The sequence below is a fragment of the Lacerta agilis genome, chromosome 2, assembly GCF_009819535.1.
Source record: "Lacerta agilis isolate rLacAgi1 chromosome 2, rLacAgi1.pri, whole genome shotgun sequence".
Taxonomy (NCBI): domain Eukaryota; kingdom Metazoa; phylum Chordata; class Lepidosauria; order Squamata; family Lacertidae; genus Lacerta; species Lacerta agilis.
In genome coordinates this window covers 117,336,472-117,353,797 of record NC_046313.1, presented here as the reverse complement: position 1 = coordinate 117,353,797, position 17,326 = coordinate 117,336,472, and the positions used below count along the sequence as shown (strand labels likewise).

General features: G+C 44.3%; 1 protein-coding gene across 1 annotated transcript; it reads left to right on the top strand.

Annotated features, from left to right (window-relative positions):
• The first annotated feature begins 10,157 nt into the window (after positions 1 to 10,157).
• LOC117042577 (zinc finger protein 850-like) lies at positions 10,158 to 12,967 on the top strand. The gene is made up of 2 exons (XM_033142117.1): positions 10,158 to 11,560; positions 11,645 to 12,967. Exons 1-2 carry the CDS (start codon positions 10,235 to 10,237, stop codon positions 12,920 to 12,922), a joined length of 2,604 nt encoding a protein of 867 aa, XP_032998008.1. The 5' UTR covers positions 10,158 to 10,234; the 3' UTR covers positions 12,923 to 12,967.
• The last annotated feature ends 4,359 nt before the right edge of the window (positions 12,968 to 17,326 follow it).

Sequence of the window (17,326 nt, the reverse complement as noted above, 5' to 3'; positions counted from 1 at the left end):
CGTGTTGGTCTGCCATAGTCAAAAACTAATAATAATAATAATAATAATAATAATAATAATAATAATAATAATAATAATAATAATAATAATAATAATAATAATAAATTCCTTCCACTAGCTCCTTAGAGACCAACTAAGTTTGTTCTTGGTATGAGCTTTTGTGTGCATGCACACTTCTTCAGATGTTCTTCTTGTTGTTGTTGTTCAGTCGTGTCTGACTCTTCGTGACCCCCTGGACCAGAGCACGCCAGGCACGCCAATCCTTCACTGCCTAGTTAGTTCTTGGTATGAGTAGAGTAGTAGTAATGTACTGGACCATCAAGAAGGCTGATCGCTGAAGAATTGATGCTTTTGAATTATGGTGCTGGAGGAGACTCTTGAGAGTCCCATGGACTGCAAGAAGACCAAACCTATCCATTCTCAAAGAAATCAGCCCTGAGTGCTCACTAGAAGGACAGATCCTGAAGTTGAGGCTCCAGTACTTTTGGCCACCTCATGAGAAGAGAAGACTCCCTAGAAAAGACCCTGATGTTGGGAAAGATGGAGGGCACAAGGAGAAGGGGACGACAGAGGATGAGATGGTTGGACAGTGTTCTTGAAGCTACTAACATGAGTTTGGCCAAACTGCGAGAGGCAGTGAAGGATAGGCGTGCCTGGCGTGCTCTGGTCCATGGGGTCACGAATAGTCAGACACGACTGAACGACTGAACAACAATGAGTTTTCGTGTGCATGCACACTTCTTAGTTAGTCTCTAAGGTGCTACTGGAAGGATTTTTTAATTTTTTAATTTGTTTTAACTTTCTGACACAGCAAGAGCTATTTTTGACAGTGGAATGGTCCCCCCTTGGGAGGTTGTGGTCTCTTCCTTCCTTAGAGGTTTTTAAGCAGAGCATCTGTCATGGATACTTCTGCTGAGATCCCTGCATTGCAGGAGGGGGCAGGTCTGGGTGACCCTTGGGGGTCCCTTCCAACTCCGCGATTCTCTTGATTCTAAGAAATCACTTGTGTTACAATGCCTGCCTTCGTTCTTGGCTACGTGAAGGGGTGGGGAATTCTCCCCACATCAATTGCAATCCTTCTCTCTCCCCCCCCGCCATCCAACATATTGCAAATGTCTCCTTCTTCCAGCTGTTCTGCTTGGTTCTTTTCCGGGGCTCCCATTCATTTCGTGCCCCCTGCTTCCTCCCCGGAGAGGCGCTGATCTTTTGATGCTTTTTAAATTAAATATACTCTTTTTCCCGCCCTTGTGGCGCCACCTCCGAACACAAGGAAGGCGCTGCTCCTCTAAAGACCCTTGCCTTTTTTTTTTTGCATGCGGAAAGCAACCCGAAGTGTCGCCGTTTCGCCAAAATTGTCGGAGGTTTTCTGGCCCGGGAGGAAAAAGGACGCCCTGGAGCAGCGGGAGGCTTGAGAAGGAGGAGGAGGAGGGACGTCAGTGGCCAAAGCGCCCCCCCCCCAAAAAAAAATCCGATAGGAAATCGGAATAGCGAGCAAGAGGAAGCGGATGGGCAGAAAGAGCAAACAGGTAAAAATGTGCAGCGTGGGGGGTTGAGAGGGGGGAGGGACCGGAAGGAAAAGCGTGAAGACAACCCCCCCCAAAAAAACCCGGCTTTCCTGCGACCCTTCGCAGGGTCCATGCGATCCTGCTGCCAAGTTGGGGACCGGCTGGGTTTCCTTGAATGGCTTTCCCCCCCCCCCCACGTTTCTCTTTTCCTGGAGGGCCAAGAGATGCTCACCTGCCCTGCATCCCCAGGGGCCCCTTTGCAGGAACTGAAATGCGATGCGCACCAAAGGTAAGGTGAAGGACCCCTGGACCTTTGTCCGCAGGGAGCCCCCCCCCTTCCCGCCTTTCTTACCCGTTTTCCCCACACCAAACATAAACCACAGTTTTGAAAATCCTTCATACTCTGGGCATGTGCAGATTTTGCAGCTTTCTGTAAACCAGAGGCAAAGAACCGCCTTGCAGGCTTGGTTGTAACCACAGGATCCATGAGCCTTCAGTAGAGAAAGAACTGAACAGGGAAGAACTGCCCCCCCCCAATTATAGAGGGGGGGCACCCCCGCCTGACTCGCAGAAAAAGACTTCCGGAAGAGCGAGCAAGGGAGGCGGATGGGCAGAGAGGACAAAGAGATAAAGATGCAGTGATGTGGAAGGGAGGGGCCCCAAAAAGGGCCCTTACTGGGACCCGGATCTGTGCAATCCAGCTGCAAAGTGGGAACCCAACACCTGCGGGGCTTGCATGGCACGATGAAGCCCCTCCCCCACAAGAGATTACCCTCCCCCCCCCGCACAATAACACTATGGGGTATTCAAAATGTAAAGGGCCCCTGGACATTTACATCCAGTTAAAGACGGCTGTGGGGTTGGGGCGCTCATCTCCGCTGTCAGGCCGAGGGGGGGGGCTGGCGTTTGCCCACAGACAGCTTTTCCGGGTCACGTGGCCAGCAGGAGTAAAAAACGCTTCTGGCGCAACGGGGCACACTGACGAAAACCAAGAGTGCACAGAAATGCCACAACTACTTGTACTTGAGAGCCAGTGTGGTGTAGTGGTTAAGAGCGGTAGACTCGTAATCTGGGGAACCGGGTTCGTGTCTCCGCTCCTCCACATGCAGCTGCTGGGTGACCTTGGGCTAGTCACACTTCTCTGAAGTCTCTCAGCCCCACTCACCTCACAGAGTGTTTGTTGTGGTGGAGGAAGGGAAAGGAGAATGTTAGCCGCTTTGAGACTCCTTCGGGTAGTGATAAAGCGGGATATCAAATCCAAACTCTTCTTCTTCTTCTTCTTCTTCTACTGGTATGCTTTTGAACTGCTAGGTTGGCAGAAGCTGGGACAGAGCAACGGGAGCTCACCCCATCGTGCGGATTCGAACTCCGACCTTACTTGTCCTTCAGATGAGGGTCCTCATCGCCATACAGGGCCCTCAGGGTTCAGGGAAGACTCCCCAGGGAGCGGGTGGAAAGAGACACAGGAGCCAACTCCTAGGGTCCAAGGTTCCATTGCCCCCTACCGAAATAAAATATTTGAGCCCCTCCCCCCAATAAAGTTGATGATGGATCATGGATGAGATGATGCCACACACCACACACCATTTTAATGTCAAATGGTGTGGGGTGTGTGGCATCATCTCATCCATTAGACTGGGAGGAAGAGGGTGTGGGGAGGGAAGCCCTGCCAAGCATTGCCAGGGGACGGTTGGGGGCACTGGCAGAGAATTTCCTGGAGGGTCTGTGGAGCTGCCTTGTATGCCCCGTGTATGACCTTAAGGTCCTCAAATAATAATCTTTTGGAGGTCCCGAGCAACAAAGATGCTAGGTTGGCCTCAACTAGGGCCAGGGCCTTCTCAGTAGTGGCCCCAACTTGGTGGAACAGTCTATCACAAGAGACCAGGGCCCTGCGGGATTTGGCATCTTTCCGCAGGGCCTGCAAGACGGAGCTGTTCCACCTGACCTTTGGGTTGGTTTCTGTTTGATATTTATGCTTCATTCTTTTATTGGTGGGTTATTCGAAAATGAGACTGTAGTTTTAATATTAAATTTTTAAATTTGTATTTTAAATTGATTGTGTTTATGTTTTTGCTGTGATTTTAATTAGTGTTAGCCGCCCTGAGCCCGGTTTTTTGGCTGGGAAGGGTGGGGTATAAATAAAAATTTATTATTATTATTATTATTATTATTATTATTATTATTATTATTATTATGCTGGAAAATGAGGATCTGTGTACCCTGATGCTCCCTGCAAGGACTGTAATAGACTATGCCTGAATCTGTGGACTTACAAGAAAAGAGGACATTCTGGAAAATGGTTGGGGTGTAAGATGGAGGAATATCTGGGGGGAAGCCCCGAGATGGCGTAAGAAAATGGTTAGAAAAGGGATAGGGTGAAATTTATTAAGGATAAAATTAGGATGGTTTATTATGGTACCCTGAAGTCGGCGTGTTAAGATTTTAAGCTTTTGAACTAGAGAAGAGATATTTGAATTTTTGTTTGATTAGCAGCAGTCTAAGTGAAAGAAGATGTTTGATATGATTTGATATAAGAAGTAATATGTTACGTTATAAAGTTGTATTATTAGTTATTATGAAGTAATATTTGGAATAGATTTGATGTAAAATAAGAAGTGACAGATTATTTTGGAGTAAAAATAAGATCTTAAGAAGTATGTTTAGCTTAGATTTTTAAATGATTTAATTTTAGAGATGATAAGTTACTAAAGTAAATCAGATTCAGAACCAAAGGGGAGAAAACGGGGGAAGTCATTAAGTAGTGATGTGAACAAGAAAAGTTTTTTTTTTGTGTAAACAAGAATAAGAATTTTTGGTGTATTTTGTTTTGTTGTGGTTTGATTGTGGGGTTTGTGTTTGGGTGTGATGTGTATGGGTATGTGTTATATTGTTCTTTGTTTTGAAAAAACCAATAAATTCTTCTTTAAAAAAAATAAAAAATTAAAATTAAAAAATATTATTATTATTATTATTATTATTATTATTATTATTATTATTATTATTATTATCTTCCTTCTGCTCAGGGATCCGCTTGAAGTAAAGCAGGGGGTGTCCTATTCCCACTGCACCCCCTTCCTCCAGGGAGGTTGGATTCATGGAATCCTAGAGAGCCAGCCAGCGAAAATCACAGAGAGCATGTGAAGTTAACTCTTGACTAGCAGAAACGAGGACTGCTCCAGGGAGCCAGGAATAGTCAGCACAGCGACTCTTCTCAGTAGGTCTTCCCCTATGAGGCAGTTGCAGAGATCCGGGCAGAAGAATCTGCAGCCCAGCCCTTTGCGGTTCTACTGAGAACCACAAGAGCCAACTCCTAGCTGATCGGCTTTGCCAATAAAATATTTGTGTGGTCCTGGCACCCCTAAAGTTAATGGGCATTGCCATTCAAATAGAGTGTGTGCACTGCATCATATGATCAATTATGCTGGACAGTGATTGCCTGGGCCCTCCCAATATTTTATTCAAGTGGGCACATCTGCTGAGAAGTAAGCCAGGTCAGATCAAGGTGCTTTTGGAAAAAACTGATTTTCTGGATCCATTTCAATTGGGTTTTAGGCCCAGTTTGGGCATCAAAACTGCTTTGGTCGCCCTGTATGATGATGACCTCTGTCGAGAGAGAGATAGGAGAAACTTGTCCCTGTTAATTCTTCTCGACCTGTCAGCGGCTTTTGATACCATCAACCGTGGTATCCTTCTGGAGCGACTCTCCAAACTAAGAGAGTTTGGCACGACTTTGCGATGGTTCCAGTCCTAGTTGGATGGTTGTTCCCAGAGGGTGGTACATTGTTGTTGTTCAGTCGTTCAGTTGTGTCCGACTCTTCATGACCCCATGGATCAGAGCACGCCAGGCACGCCTATCCTTCACTGCCTCTCGCAGTTTGGCCAAACTCGTGTTAGTAGCTTCGAGAACACTGTCCAACCATCTCATCCTCTGTCGTCCCCTTCTCCTTGTGCCCTCCATCTTTCCCAACATCAGGGTCTTTTCTAGGGAGTCTTCTCTTCTCATGAGGTGGCCAAAGTACTGGAGCCTCAACTTCAGGATCTGTCCTTCCAGTGAGCACTCAGGGCTGATTTCTTTAAGAATGGATAGGTTTGATCTTCTTGCAGTCCATGGGACTCTCAAGAGTCTCCTCCAGCACCATAATTCAAAAGCATCAATTCTTCAGCGATCAGTATTCCAGCTATCTACCTCTGTCAATTAACTGTTGGCTGAAAGCCAAGATCTACTCTCTCTCTAGACCCTTAGCAATGACCTTGTGATTGGTTGAGGAGTTCCTAAAGAGATGAGCTCTGTGTGGGGGTTTTCTGTGGTGTTGTGTAGTTTTGGTTAATGAAGGTTGAGAAAGAGAGAGAGAGACAGAGAGGAGAGGTTTTACTTTTGTTTCTTTTATTTCTTAAGTCTGTATATAGTAACTTATGGATACTTGTTGCATTCAATAAATGCTGTATATAGTTATCCAAAGTGTAGTTGCTGAGTTCCTGTGTTGTGCTGTCCAGTCAATGATTTACAGCCAGAACCTTCCAGAAAACCTGCGTTCACTCTGCTGTGTCCAGGGCTACGTTATTCCTGACACTAAATCTTAATAGTTTTTTAATACTGATGTGAAGAAGATCCTGTTTCAGGTATGACTCTACTTTCCTTGCAAGGTGGGGTTCAGGAGGAAGGCACCCCTCTTCTACCATGGAAGCTGCGGGTGGGAGAAGCACAAAGGAAATGTACAAGTTAGTTTTGACATGCAGCAGCGCTCCTAGATAAAATTATTTGCGCTTTAGTTTTAGTTTGCAAGCAATCAACTTGCAGTTACACGTGAGGCATGACAATAGGAAACTTTTGTTCCATAGCTTGCAGACAGCTTCACCCTTAGTTCAGGCCAACTTGCTTTTAATTTTAACTGTGGCAGAGTTCACACCTTTAAATCCTGAACCAAACTTACTGATTTAGCAAGCAGGACTGAGATATCCAACACGGTTTCTTAATTGCTGGTGTTTTCACTGTCCTTGCAGCGTCACCCTTTCCTAAGAGAAGTCCAAAGTTCAAACAATTCCATGGGCGGACCGTCTGTGGATGAGAATGGGGAGCAGGCAGGCAACTATGACATTGAGAACTGGTTACAGGTGGGTAGCCGTGTTGGCCTGCCATAGTCGAAACAAAATAGAAAATTCTTTCCAGTAGCACCTTAGAGACCAACTAAGTCATGCACACGAAAGCTCATACCAAGAACAAACTCAGTTGGTCTCTAAGGTGCTACTGGAAAGAATTTTCTATTTTGTTTCGATTGAGAACTGGGTGATGTTTCCCAATGCGTCCAGCACTTGAGTGAAAATTTGGAGTGTTGAGAGAGAGGCGTCCACTGGCATAAAATTCACCATTAACCCAGGAGCCATTGAGTGGCCCAAACAGTTCAACAAGGTAGTGAACGTAACAAGTGTGGAGAGCTAGGAAAGTTCGTGCTCTTCTTTCGCACAACTGTTACAAAACAGCCTTGTGTGGCCGTCACCTGGGGATTATGACTGAGGAATTATGTAATATGAATCATATCATTACTGGGCCTGGTTCATAAGCATAAGGTTCTGATAAAATCCCACAAGGCTGTGTGTCTTCCCATAGGGTTTTTACTCTCCATTTTCCTCTAAGCTGTCAGTCACGTTTACCATGAGAGCAAGAGTCTCTGCTAAACCAAATGGTATCCCCAATCCTCAGAAGGGAGATTGCCTGGGCAAACTCATAAAGAGTTCTGACAACAGGATGCTAGTCTCACTTCCTTGCTATCTCTTGCTATCTTTATATAACTCCCTGTTCCTGGTAATCTATCTCATCCTTCACATGGTTGGTATCAGGTAGCAATGACCTTAACAGATTAGAGAACTGGGCCAGAGCAAACAAGATGAATTTTAACAGGAAGAAATGCAAAGTACTACACTTGGGCAAAAAAAATGAAAGGCACAAATACAGGATGGGTGACACGTGGCTTGAGAGCAGTACATGTGAAAAGGATCGAGGAGTCTTGGTAGACCCTAAACTTGACATGAGTCAACAGTGTGATGCAGCAGCTAAAAAAGCCAATGCAATTCTGGGCTGCATCAATAGTAGTATAGCGTCTAGATCAAGGGAGGTAATGGTACCACTATATTCTGCTCTGGTAAGGCCTCACCTGGAATACTGTGTCCAGTTCTGGGCACCACAGTTCAAGAAGGATACTGACAAGCTGGAACGTGTCCAGAAGAGGGCAACCAAAATGGTCAAAGGCCTGGAAACAATGCCTTATGAGGAACGGCTTAGGGAGCTGGGTATGTTTAGCCTGGAGAAGAGAAGGTTAAGGGGTGATATGATAGCCATGTTCAAATATATGTCATATAGAGGAGGGAGAAAGGTTGTTTTCTGCTGCTCCAGAGAAGCGGACACGGAGCAATGGATTCAAACTACAAGAAAGAAGATTCCACCTAAACATTAGGAAGAACTTCCTGACAGTGAGAGCTGTTCGGCAGTGGAATTTGCTACCAAGGAGTGTGGTGGAGTCTCCTTCTTTGGAGGTCTTTAAGCAGAGGCTTGACAGCCATCTGTCAGGAATGCTTTGATAGTGTTTCCTGCTTGGCAGGGGGTTGGACTGGATGGCCCCTGTGGTCTCTTCCAACTCTATGATTCTTTGATGTAGAAATGTGGTAGTCAGGCAGGGGAGAAGGGTTTCCCATGAGGTCATTGCTACCTGATACCAACCATGTGAAGACTGCTGGCTGAATGTGATTGGCTGATTTGAATTCTGTACGTTCTCCCTTTGTTTGAATAAAAGAGCCTGGGTGGAGGAGGAGAAAAGAAACTTATTGGTTCTCTCTCTCTCTCTCTCACCCAGAGCCTTGCTGGTCAAGAGCTCAGTCTCTCTGTTTTTTTTCTTTCTAAATCTCTTTCTCACTTGCACACTGTGAGGGATCCTATTCCCTCCCCTTCAATACTTCCCCAACAGTGACTCTCCCTAAGTTTCACTGACAACTAGGATGAATCCTTCAGTGTTCATATGGGAGTTGTCTCTGGGGTGCCTCAGGGCTCTACGTTTGAAAACCTCTTGCCACCTGTGGGATCTCCCTACCAGGGTTCCCAACTACTGCAGTTTGCCTTCCCTTTAGGCAAATAAGTGGCACACTTGGCTTCACTGTCCAGCCCTCTGTATGACAGGAGAATAAGCAAACAGTTTCCTCTTCCCCAGGAAAGCTCTGTTCTCTCCTCTTAGTCACACCTCTTAAGGTACTGATACACTGCCAGAGTCAACGAACGTTTAAGCACATTTAACTTTATTAGGTAACTTGAAAACATGGATATCTCGGGTTATTACTGGTACAAATCTTCTTCTCATGTAATTCAGCTTAGTTATAATATTTCCTGCATCCCTTTAGCAATGGTAATGACCTTTCCTCCCATTCCCCAAAACCTAACCTCGCAGTTTCTCTCTCTAACCCTCCACCCCCAACTGCCAAACCCCCAACTGCCTTTCAACCTTGTTCCCCTCCTTTTAGAATGCCCACTAGCTCCGCCCCCCAGGGAACACCTACCTAACATGGGAGTGATAGGTTAACCCATGATGAACCTGAATCGTCAGCAGGCATTATTCCGCCACACACACATTCAAACCTGACATGGTGATTGTTGCATTTGGAACGCAACAGCCTTGTAAGGTGGACCAATTGTATCTTAACTACCCAGCAGTAGTTGCCTCCACGACTCCCTCTTGCCACAGGCAGCAGCCCAGATGGGAGGGGAGTCCAGGATATTCAAAGAAATCCTAGAGACCAGGGATCCTGAGAAAACACACCCTGTGTTCCTCAGTTCACTTGGGGAGTAAAGCCAGCAGCAGCCAGGTCTCCCAGAGGGTGGAAGAAGCACACATGGGGAGGGGGCTTCCCCTCTGGCAGGAAAATCCCTACAAGGGCTCTGAGTCTCCCTTTGCTTCTCTCTCCCAGGAATCTGCATCCTGTTTTGGCCTCTGAGCTACTCAGGAAGAATTCAAGAGGCTGATCCTGCAATCCTATCAAGAATGGAAGGAGGAAGATGGACAGTTGACCTTACCAGACTGTCTCCTGCATCCCTCCCCATAACTTCTGGGCATTTTCTCCCAGAGACATCTGGTGAGTTCCAGGGGCGTGGAGATGAGGACATGGGTGGGTGGGTGGGTGGATGTTAGAAATGGGGAAACTCCCTGACAATAGGAAAAGTGGGAGAGGAGAGAAAAGGCAGGAGGTTCATGACAGGAAGAAAACAGTGAAATTTAGATTTTACAAGTTTTTTTGTACTGCATGATTATTATTAGTGACGAATCCAGTAATTATTTATAATTTTTTTCAAGCATTTCTACCACTATTGTCCCCCCCAGATAATAATCATAATCATTTATTGAATTTTTCTTACTCCTCATCTGAAGATCACAAGGCGGATTATACAATGTAGCGAATAAGTTACAAGACAATATACAATCTATCAGCATCAAAGGATAACAAACCCTTGTAACTTCCCAATTTAGTTTGGAAGGCCAAACTGAAATCTAGCAGGTGTTAAAGTAAGATAAAGTGTGGATTGGGCTTTGCGTATGTTAAGTTCCTTTCTTCTCCTCCTTGAAAACCCTAAAAGGATTTTCTTTCCCCCTCACTTTGCAGCAGGTGGAGGAGACGACAGACAGAACTCGGCAGGACCACCTGCAAGTTCACCAGTAATAACAACGAAACCGTTGGAATGTGCAAGGAGCTTTATGGATACTGGAAAGCTTAGGAATCAACTACAAACTCACACAGAGTGGGAAAGATATAAATGTTTGAAGTGTGGAAAGAGCTTCACTAGATATAGAATGCTTAGAATGCATCATCAAACTCACATTGGAGAAAAGACATTTAAATGCATGGACTGTGGCAAGAGCTTTCGCAAGAACTATGATTTTACTGTGCATCAGAGAACCCACACAGGAGAGGAACCATTTAAATGCACGGAGTGTGGAAAGAGCTACAAAGTTCATCAAAGATTTAAAATACATCAGCGAACTCACACAGGGGAAAGACCATATAAATGTATGGAGTGTGGAAAAAGCTACAGAGATGGCCGATACTTGAAAATACATCAGCAAACGCACACAGGGGAGAAACCATTTAAATGCATGGAGTGTGGAAAGTGTTTTGCTGTAAAGGGAAGCCTTAGAAAACATAAACAAATCCATACAGGGGGAACTCCATTCAAATGTATGGAGTGTGGAAAGAGCTTCAGGCAGAGTAGAGCACTTATAATTCACCAACAAACTCATACAGGAGAAAAGACATTTAAATGTACAGAGTGTGGAAAGAGCTTTAGTTTTAAAAGTAGCCTTAGAAAACATCAACGAACTCACACAGGAGAAAAACCATATAAATGTATGGAGTGTGGAGAGAGCTTCAGTCATCATGGAAAACTTACAAGACATCAACAAACTCACACAGGAGAAAAACCATATAAATGTACGGAGTGTGGAAAGAGCTTTAGTTGTAATAGTAGCCTTAGAATACACCAACGAAATCACACAGGAGAAAAACCATATAAATGTATGAAGTGTGGAAAGAGCTTTAGTTGTAATAGTAGCCTTAGAAGACACCAACGAACTCACACAGTAGACAAACCATATAAATGTATGGAGTGTGGAGAGAGCTTCAGTCATAATGGAAAACTTACAAGACATCAACAAACTCACACAGGGGGAAAACCCTATCAATGTATGGAGTGTGGAAAGAGCTTTAGTTTTAATAGTAACCTTAAAAGACATCAATCTACTCACTCAAAGGAAAAACCATTTGAATGTATGCAGTGTGGAAAGAGCTTCACTGATAGGGGATACCTCAGAAAACATGAGCTGATTCACACAGCGGAAAAGCTATTTAAATGTATGGAGTGTGGAAAGAGCTTCAGTGCAAGCGGAAAACTTACAAGACATCAACGAATTCACACAAGAGGAAAACCATATCAGTGTAAGAAGTGTGGGAAAAACTTCAAATTTAGCAGAACACTTAATATTCACCATCAAATTCACAATGGGGAAAATCCATATAAATGTATGGTATGTGGAAAGGGCTTCAGTCATCCAAACCTTACTGTACACCTACGAACTCACACAGGAGAAAAACCATTTAAATGCATGGAGTGTGGAAGTTGCTTCTATGAAAATGCAAAGCTTAAAGTACATCAACGAACTCACACAGGGGAAAAACCATATCAATGTATGGAGTGTGGAAAGAACTTCCGGGAGAGTGGACACCTCAAAAGTCATCAACTAGTTCACACAGGAGAAAAGCCATTTACATGTATGGACTGTGGAAAGAGCTTTAGTCATAATAGTGCCCTTAGAAAACACCAACGAACTCACACAGGGGAAAAACCATATCAATGTATGGAGTGTGGAAGGAGTTTCAGTTGTGGCTCAAAACTTACTTTGCATCATCAAACTCACACAGGAGAAAAACCATATCAATGTATGGAGTGTGGAAGGAGTTTCAGTTGTGGCTCAAAACTTACTTTGCATCATCAAACTCACACAGGAGAAAAACCATTTAAATGTATGGAGTGTGGAAAAAGCTTCAGTTTTAGAAGGGACCTTAGAATACATCAATGGACTCACACAGGAGAAAAACCATTTAAATGTATGGAGTGTGGAAAAAGCTTCAGTTTTAGAAGGAACCTTAGAATACATCAATGGACTCACACAGGGGGGAAACCATTTAAATGTATGGAGTGTGGGAAAAGCTTCAGTCAGAGTGGGAACCTTAGAATACATCAATGGACTCACACAGGAGAAAAACCATTTAAATGTATGGAGTGTGGAAAAAGCTTCAGTTTTAGAAGGAGCCTTAGAATACATCAATGGACTCACACAGGAGAAAAACCATTTAAATGTATGGAGTGTGGAAAAAGCTTCAGTTTTAGAAGGAACCTTAAAATACATCAATGGACTCACACAGGAGAAAAACCATTTAAATGTATGGAGTGTGGGAAAAGCTTCAGTTTTAGAAGGAAGCTTAGAATACATCAATGGACTCACACAGGAGAAAATCCATTTAAATGTATGGAGTGTGGAAAAAGCTTCTGTGATAGTAGTAGCCTAAAGATACATCATCGAATTCACACAGGAGAAAAACCATTTAAATGTATGGAGTGTGGAAAGCGCTTTGTTCAGAGTTCACAACTTAATGCACACCATCAAATTCACACAGGAGAAAAACCATTTAAATGTATGGAGTGTGGAAAAAGCTTCAGTATTGGATATAAGCTTAGAATGCATCAACAGACTCACAGAAGGAAAAAGCCATTTAAATGTATGGAGTGTGGAAAAAGCTATAGTTCCAAATATACCCTTAGAATACATGAACAAAACCACACAGTTGAAAAACCAGGTTATTGTATGGTGTGGAAAGACTTTCAGTAGGGTTGCCATAGTTCAAGAAGTAAAAAATCTGGATGCAAAAACCTTTTGGGGGCACACTTCCTGGTTTTGTCTGCAGAAATCTGGACATTTTGCCAATTTTTTTAAAAAAATTCCCCAGGATGGTGATTTCGCCTTTGGAATTCTGGACATTTCCAGAGGGAAACACACATATCGCAACTTACGTTAACTTGTAGTGGAATGCAGAAAAACCATATAAATAGCAGCAAAGTTGCTAGAGTTTCAGCCATAGTGGAAGCCTTAGAAACCATCAATGGACTCTCACAGGAACAAATGTATAGGTAATGGTAAGAGTGGCAACCTTATAAGCAATCAACAAACTCAAAAAGGAGGAGCGGTTTGAGTGGAAAGAGCTTCAGTTATAATCAAGTGTTTAATCTACGGACTCACATGGGAGAAACCATTTAGATGTCTGGAGTGTAGAAAACGATGTTGATGATACTTTATTTAAATCCCACTCATCTGACTGGGTTGCTCCAGGGACTGTGGGCAGCTCCCAACAAAAACTAGTAAAGACACAATACCACGTCACACACTAAAAACTTCCCTGAACATCCCTTGCCTTTCCCTGCAAGACTAATTGCAGCCGTTAAGAGTCGTCAACAGGTTTTCCACACTTATCAGCCTATCACCCATTCCCACCACCCTTCTGAGTAATACCCCTCCCCACTCCCCCACTATATTTAAGGATCTGGTGACTTCTGTTTCAGTGTATCTGAAGAAGTGTGCATGCACACGAAAGCTCATACCAGGAACAAACTCAGTTGGTCTCTAAGGTGCTACTAGAAAGAATTTTCGATTTTGTTTTGACTATGGCAGACCAACACGGCTACCCACCTGTAACTGATAATTTTGAAAGTTAACTTTTCAACTGAAACCAGAACTCTTCCTCTTGGGACTTATGGATATACAGTTAGAAAAAGACTATGGAACTTCGTTTCAATATATGATTACAGTGGCAAGACTTTTACCTGCACAAAAATGGAAAGACTCATCGTTACCAACAATGGAAGAATGGTTATTAACATCATTAGACTTAGCTGAGATGGTGAAATAGACATGTTTAATCAATGAAAATTCATTGTTAACATTTACTAAAGTTTGGAAACCTCTCGTAGACTTTTTGCGCGAAAAAGAAAATGGCATAATGATGGGTTTGAAGACTGAAGATAATGTTGGCTTATAAAAAATAGTCATGTGAGTGTTTTATTGGAATGGATGAGTTGAATAATATGACAGACAAACCAGAATTGGAATTTATTTTACTTTATTATTATTTTTCTCTTTCTCCCTTTTACTCCTTCTTCTATCTATCTCTCTTTTTCTGTTGCCCTTCCTTCCTTCCTTCCTTCCTCTCTTTTATTCTTTTCTCCTTTGGATATATGCTTTTATTTTATCTAGATTAACATTTTAATTTGGACAATGTTTTTCTAATCTTCTTTGTATCTCTTTATAAAATATAATAAAATTTATTCAAAAATAATAATAATCAAAAAACATAAACATTGTTAGAGTTAAAACTATGTATCTACATATAATGTTATCAAAACCATGCAAATGATTACAATAAAAGCAGCATGGCACCTGCCTTTTAATTAAAAGCAGTCTGTATCCCAAAGCCTGTTGGAATAAGGTCTTCAGTTGCCGGCAGGACGACAAAAAGGAGGAAGCCAATCTTTCTCTAGGGAGGGAGTCTGAGAGCAGCCACAAATAAGTCTTTCTCCCACATCCCCACCCAGTGTGCCTGTGATGGTGGCAGGATCAACACAACACAAGGGCCTCCCCCAGTGAGCTCAGAACCTGTGCGGATTTGTATGAGGGAATATGGCCTTTCGGGCATCTTCAGCCTAATTTGTGTTTAGGGCTTTATAGGTCATAACCAGCATTCTGCACTCTGCCCGGAAACAGCCAATGGAGCTGTTCTAGTAAGTAAAGTGTATGCTCCCCAAAAGGGACCCAGGTGGCGCTGTGGGTTAAACCACAGAGCTTAGGGCTTGCTGATCAGAAGGTCGGCGGTTTGAATCCCTGCGACGGGGTGAGCTCCCGCTGCTTGGTCCCAGCTCCTGCCAACCTAGCAGTTTGAAAGCACGTCAAAGTGCGAGTACATAAATAGGGACCACTCTGGCGGGAAGGTAAACGGCGTTTCTGTGCGCTGCTCTGGTTCGCCAGAAGTGGCTTAGTCATACTGGCCACATGACCCAGAAGCTGTCTGTGGACAAACGCCGGCTCCCTCAGCCTATAGAGCGAGATGAGCACCGCAACCCCAGAGTCGGACACGATTGGACCTGATGGTCAGGGGTCCCTTTACCTTTACCTTTATGCTCCCCAAAAGCAGCTCCAGTCAGCAATTGGGCTGCATCTCCTTGAGCCAGTTGAATTCCCTGGGCGGTTTTCAAAGGCAGCTCCACGCAGGGCGTCTTACAGCAATCCAAACAGGATATAACTTAAAGCATGCATCACTGTGCCCAAATTGGACATTTTAAGGGTGCAGTTGGGTGGACCGGCTAGACGCAGAGGAGTTGTGGGTGACCCCAGCTGGGGAACCCCCAAGGGAGGCTCCAGGGGAAAGATTGGAACCAGGTGGTTGGTGATGGACAACAATGCGTGGTCCAAGGTAGAAGGGGCAGTCTGGGAGGAGGAGGTGTTAGACACAGGAGAGCTCGCAGGTCTTAGTCAACAGGAAGAGTTGGTGGCAAGGACAGCTCAGACTGTGGGGCAGGAGAGGTGTAGGGCCAGGAGGCAGGCAGGAGATTGAAGAAGCCAAGGAGTCTCTTCCCCCCTCCTGCTGCATCCAGCTCCCCTCACCCCTTGGCCTACTGGAACACACAGGGAGATGCAGTGCACCAAACAGGGTGCTGTCATGTGCAGGCCCAGTTTGATACTGCTTGGGGAAGACCCTGGGGTGGAAGGTGGGGATTCTCAGTCTTCCCAACTGTGCCATCAAAAGCAGGACCTGTAGAGTAGGGTTTGCTTCTGTTTCACTTTTTGAATTGAGAGTGGTTGCTGGTACATGTTATCTCCTTGGCTGATCTATAATAATTTATAATAATAATAATAATTTATTATTTATACCACGCCCATCTGGCTGGGTTTCCCAAAACAGGGTTGCCTTCAGATGTCTTCTAAAAGTCAGATAGTTGTTTATTTCCTTGACATCTCATGGGAGAGCGTTCCACAGGGAGGGTGCCACTACCAACAAGGCTCTGTCTCTGGTTCCCTGTAAACTCACTTCTCGCAGTGAGGGAACCGCCAGAAGGCCCTCATTGCTGGACCTCAATGGGGGTGAAGACACTCCTTCAGGTGTATTGGGCTGAAGCCATTTAGGGCTTTAAAGGTCAGCACCAACACTTTGAATTGAGCTCGGAAACGTCCTGGCAGCCAATGTAGGTCTTTCAAGACCGGTGTTATATAATTCATCTGAGGCCCACATTCCTTCAGGTTATCTCACACACACCCCTTCCTGCTCAGTGGTCAAGGCAGCACCAGCAAAATGCTGGTTGCAAAGACTGGAGCTGGATGAGGGCAAAGCAGGGCGGAGGGGGTAGAATCATAGTCCATCGCAATCCGTTCTCACTGCAGCTGACCAGATGTCACAGAGGGGAGGCCACAAGCAAGCCAGGCCTAGATGCAAGAGCAGCAGAACTGTCCCTGCTTCATGGTATGGTGGTGTGGTAGAGTTGGAAAGGACCCCCAGATATCATCTAGTCCAGCCTTTCTCAACCTTGGGTCCCCAGATGTTTTTGGCCTACAACTCCCATCATCCCTAGGTAGCAGGACCGGTGGTCAGAGATGATGGGAGTTGTAGGACAAAAACATCTGGGGACCCAAGGTTGAGAAAGGCTGATCTAGTCCTATCCCCTGCAATGCAAAAATGGCAGCCGAAGAATCCCTTCTTGAAAATCTCCCATCAAGGAGAGTCCACCACCACCTGAGAGAGTCCAATCCACTGCCAAAGAGGAAAGTTATTTCCCCTAACGCTCTTAGGCTTCAGTGAGCCAACCAGCTACAAATCAGTTTCCTATTCATGCCTTTCTTAAATCTCTGCTCATATGTAAGCTCGATGCACACCTGAACCTCTCAGCAAGAGAAGACCCTGTTTGGCAATACCTTTGGCCCATCTCTCCTCTGAAGAGGAGACTTTTATAATGTGCATCCAAAACGATTGCTTATCTTTACAATTTCCCAGAGGGAAATTTCTTTTAGATCAAAGGAAAACTGATTTCTAGGGATACCTGTACAGGTGAAAAAGCAATATAGGTGAAAAAGCAATAGTTCTTTCTTCTTTCTTAAATTAATAAATGATCATACATTAATAGGAATAAAAATGTGTACCCCACCACCAAGACCATTCCATTATAACTATCCAACCTCCCAAAGTTTCAACAC

What these genes read in the sequence shown, in the direction of transcription:
- LOC117042577 (XM_033142117.1), top strand. Translation starts at nt 10,235, where the DNA reads ATGGATACTGGAAAGCTTAGGAATCAACTACAAACTCACACAGAGTGG. An exon ending in AAAATCCATATAAATGTATG is followed by an intron (nt 11,561 to 11,644) that starts GTATGTGGAAAG and finishes AAATGCATGGAG; the next exon opens with TGTGGAAGTTGCTTCTATGA.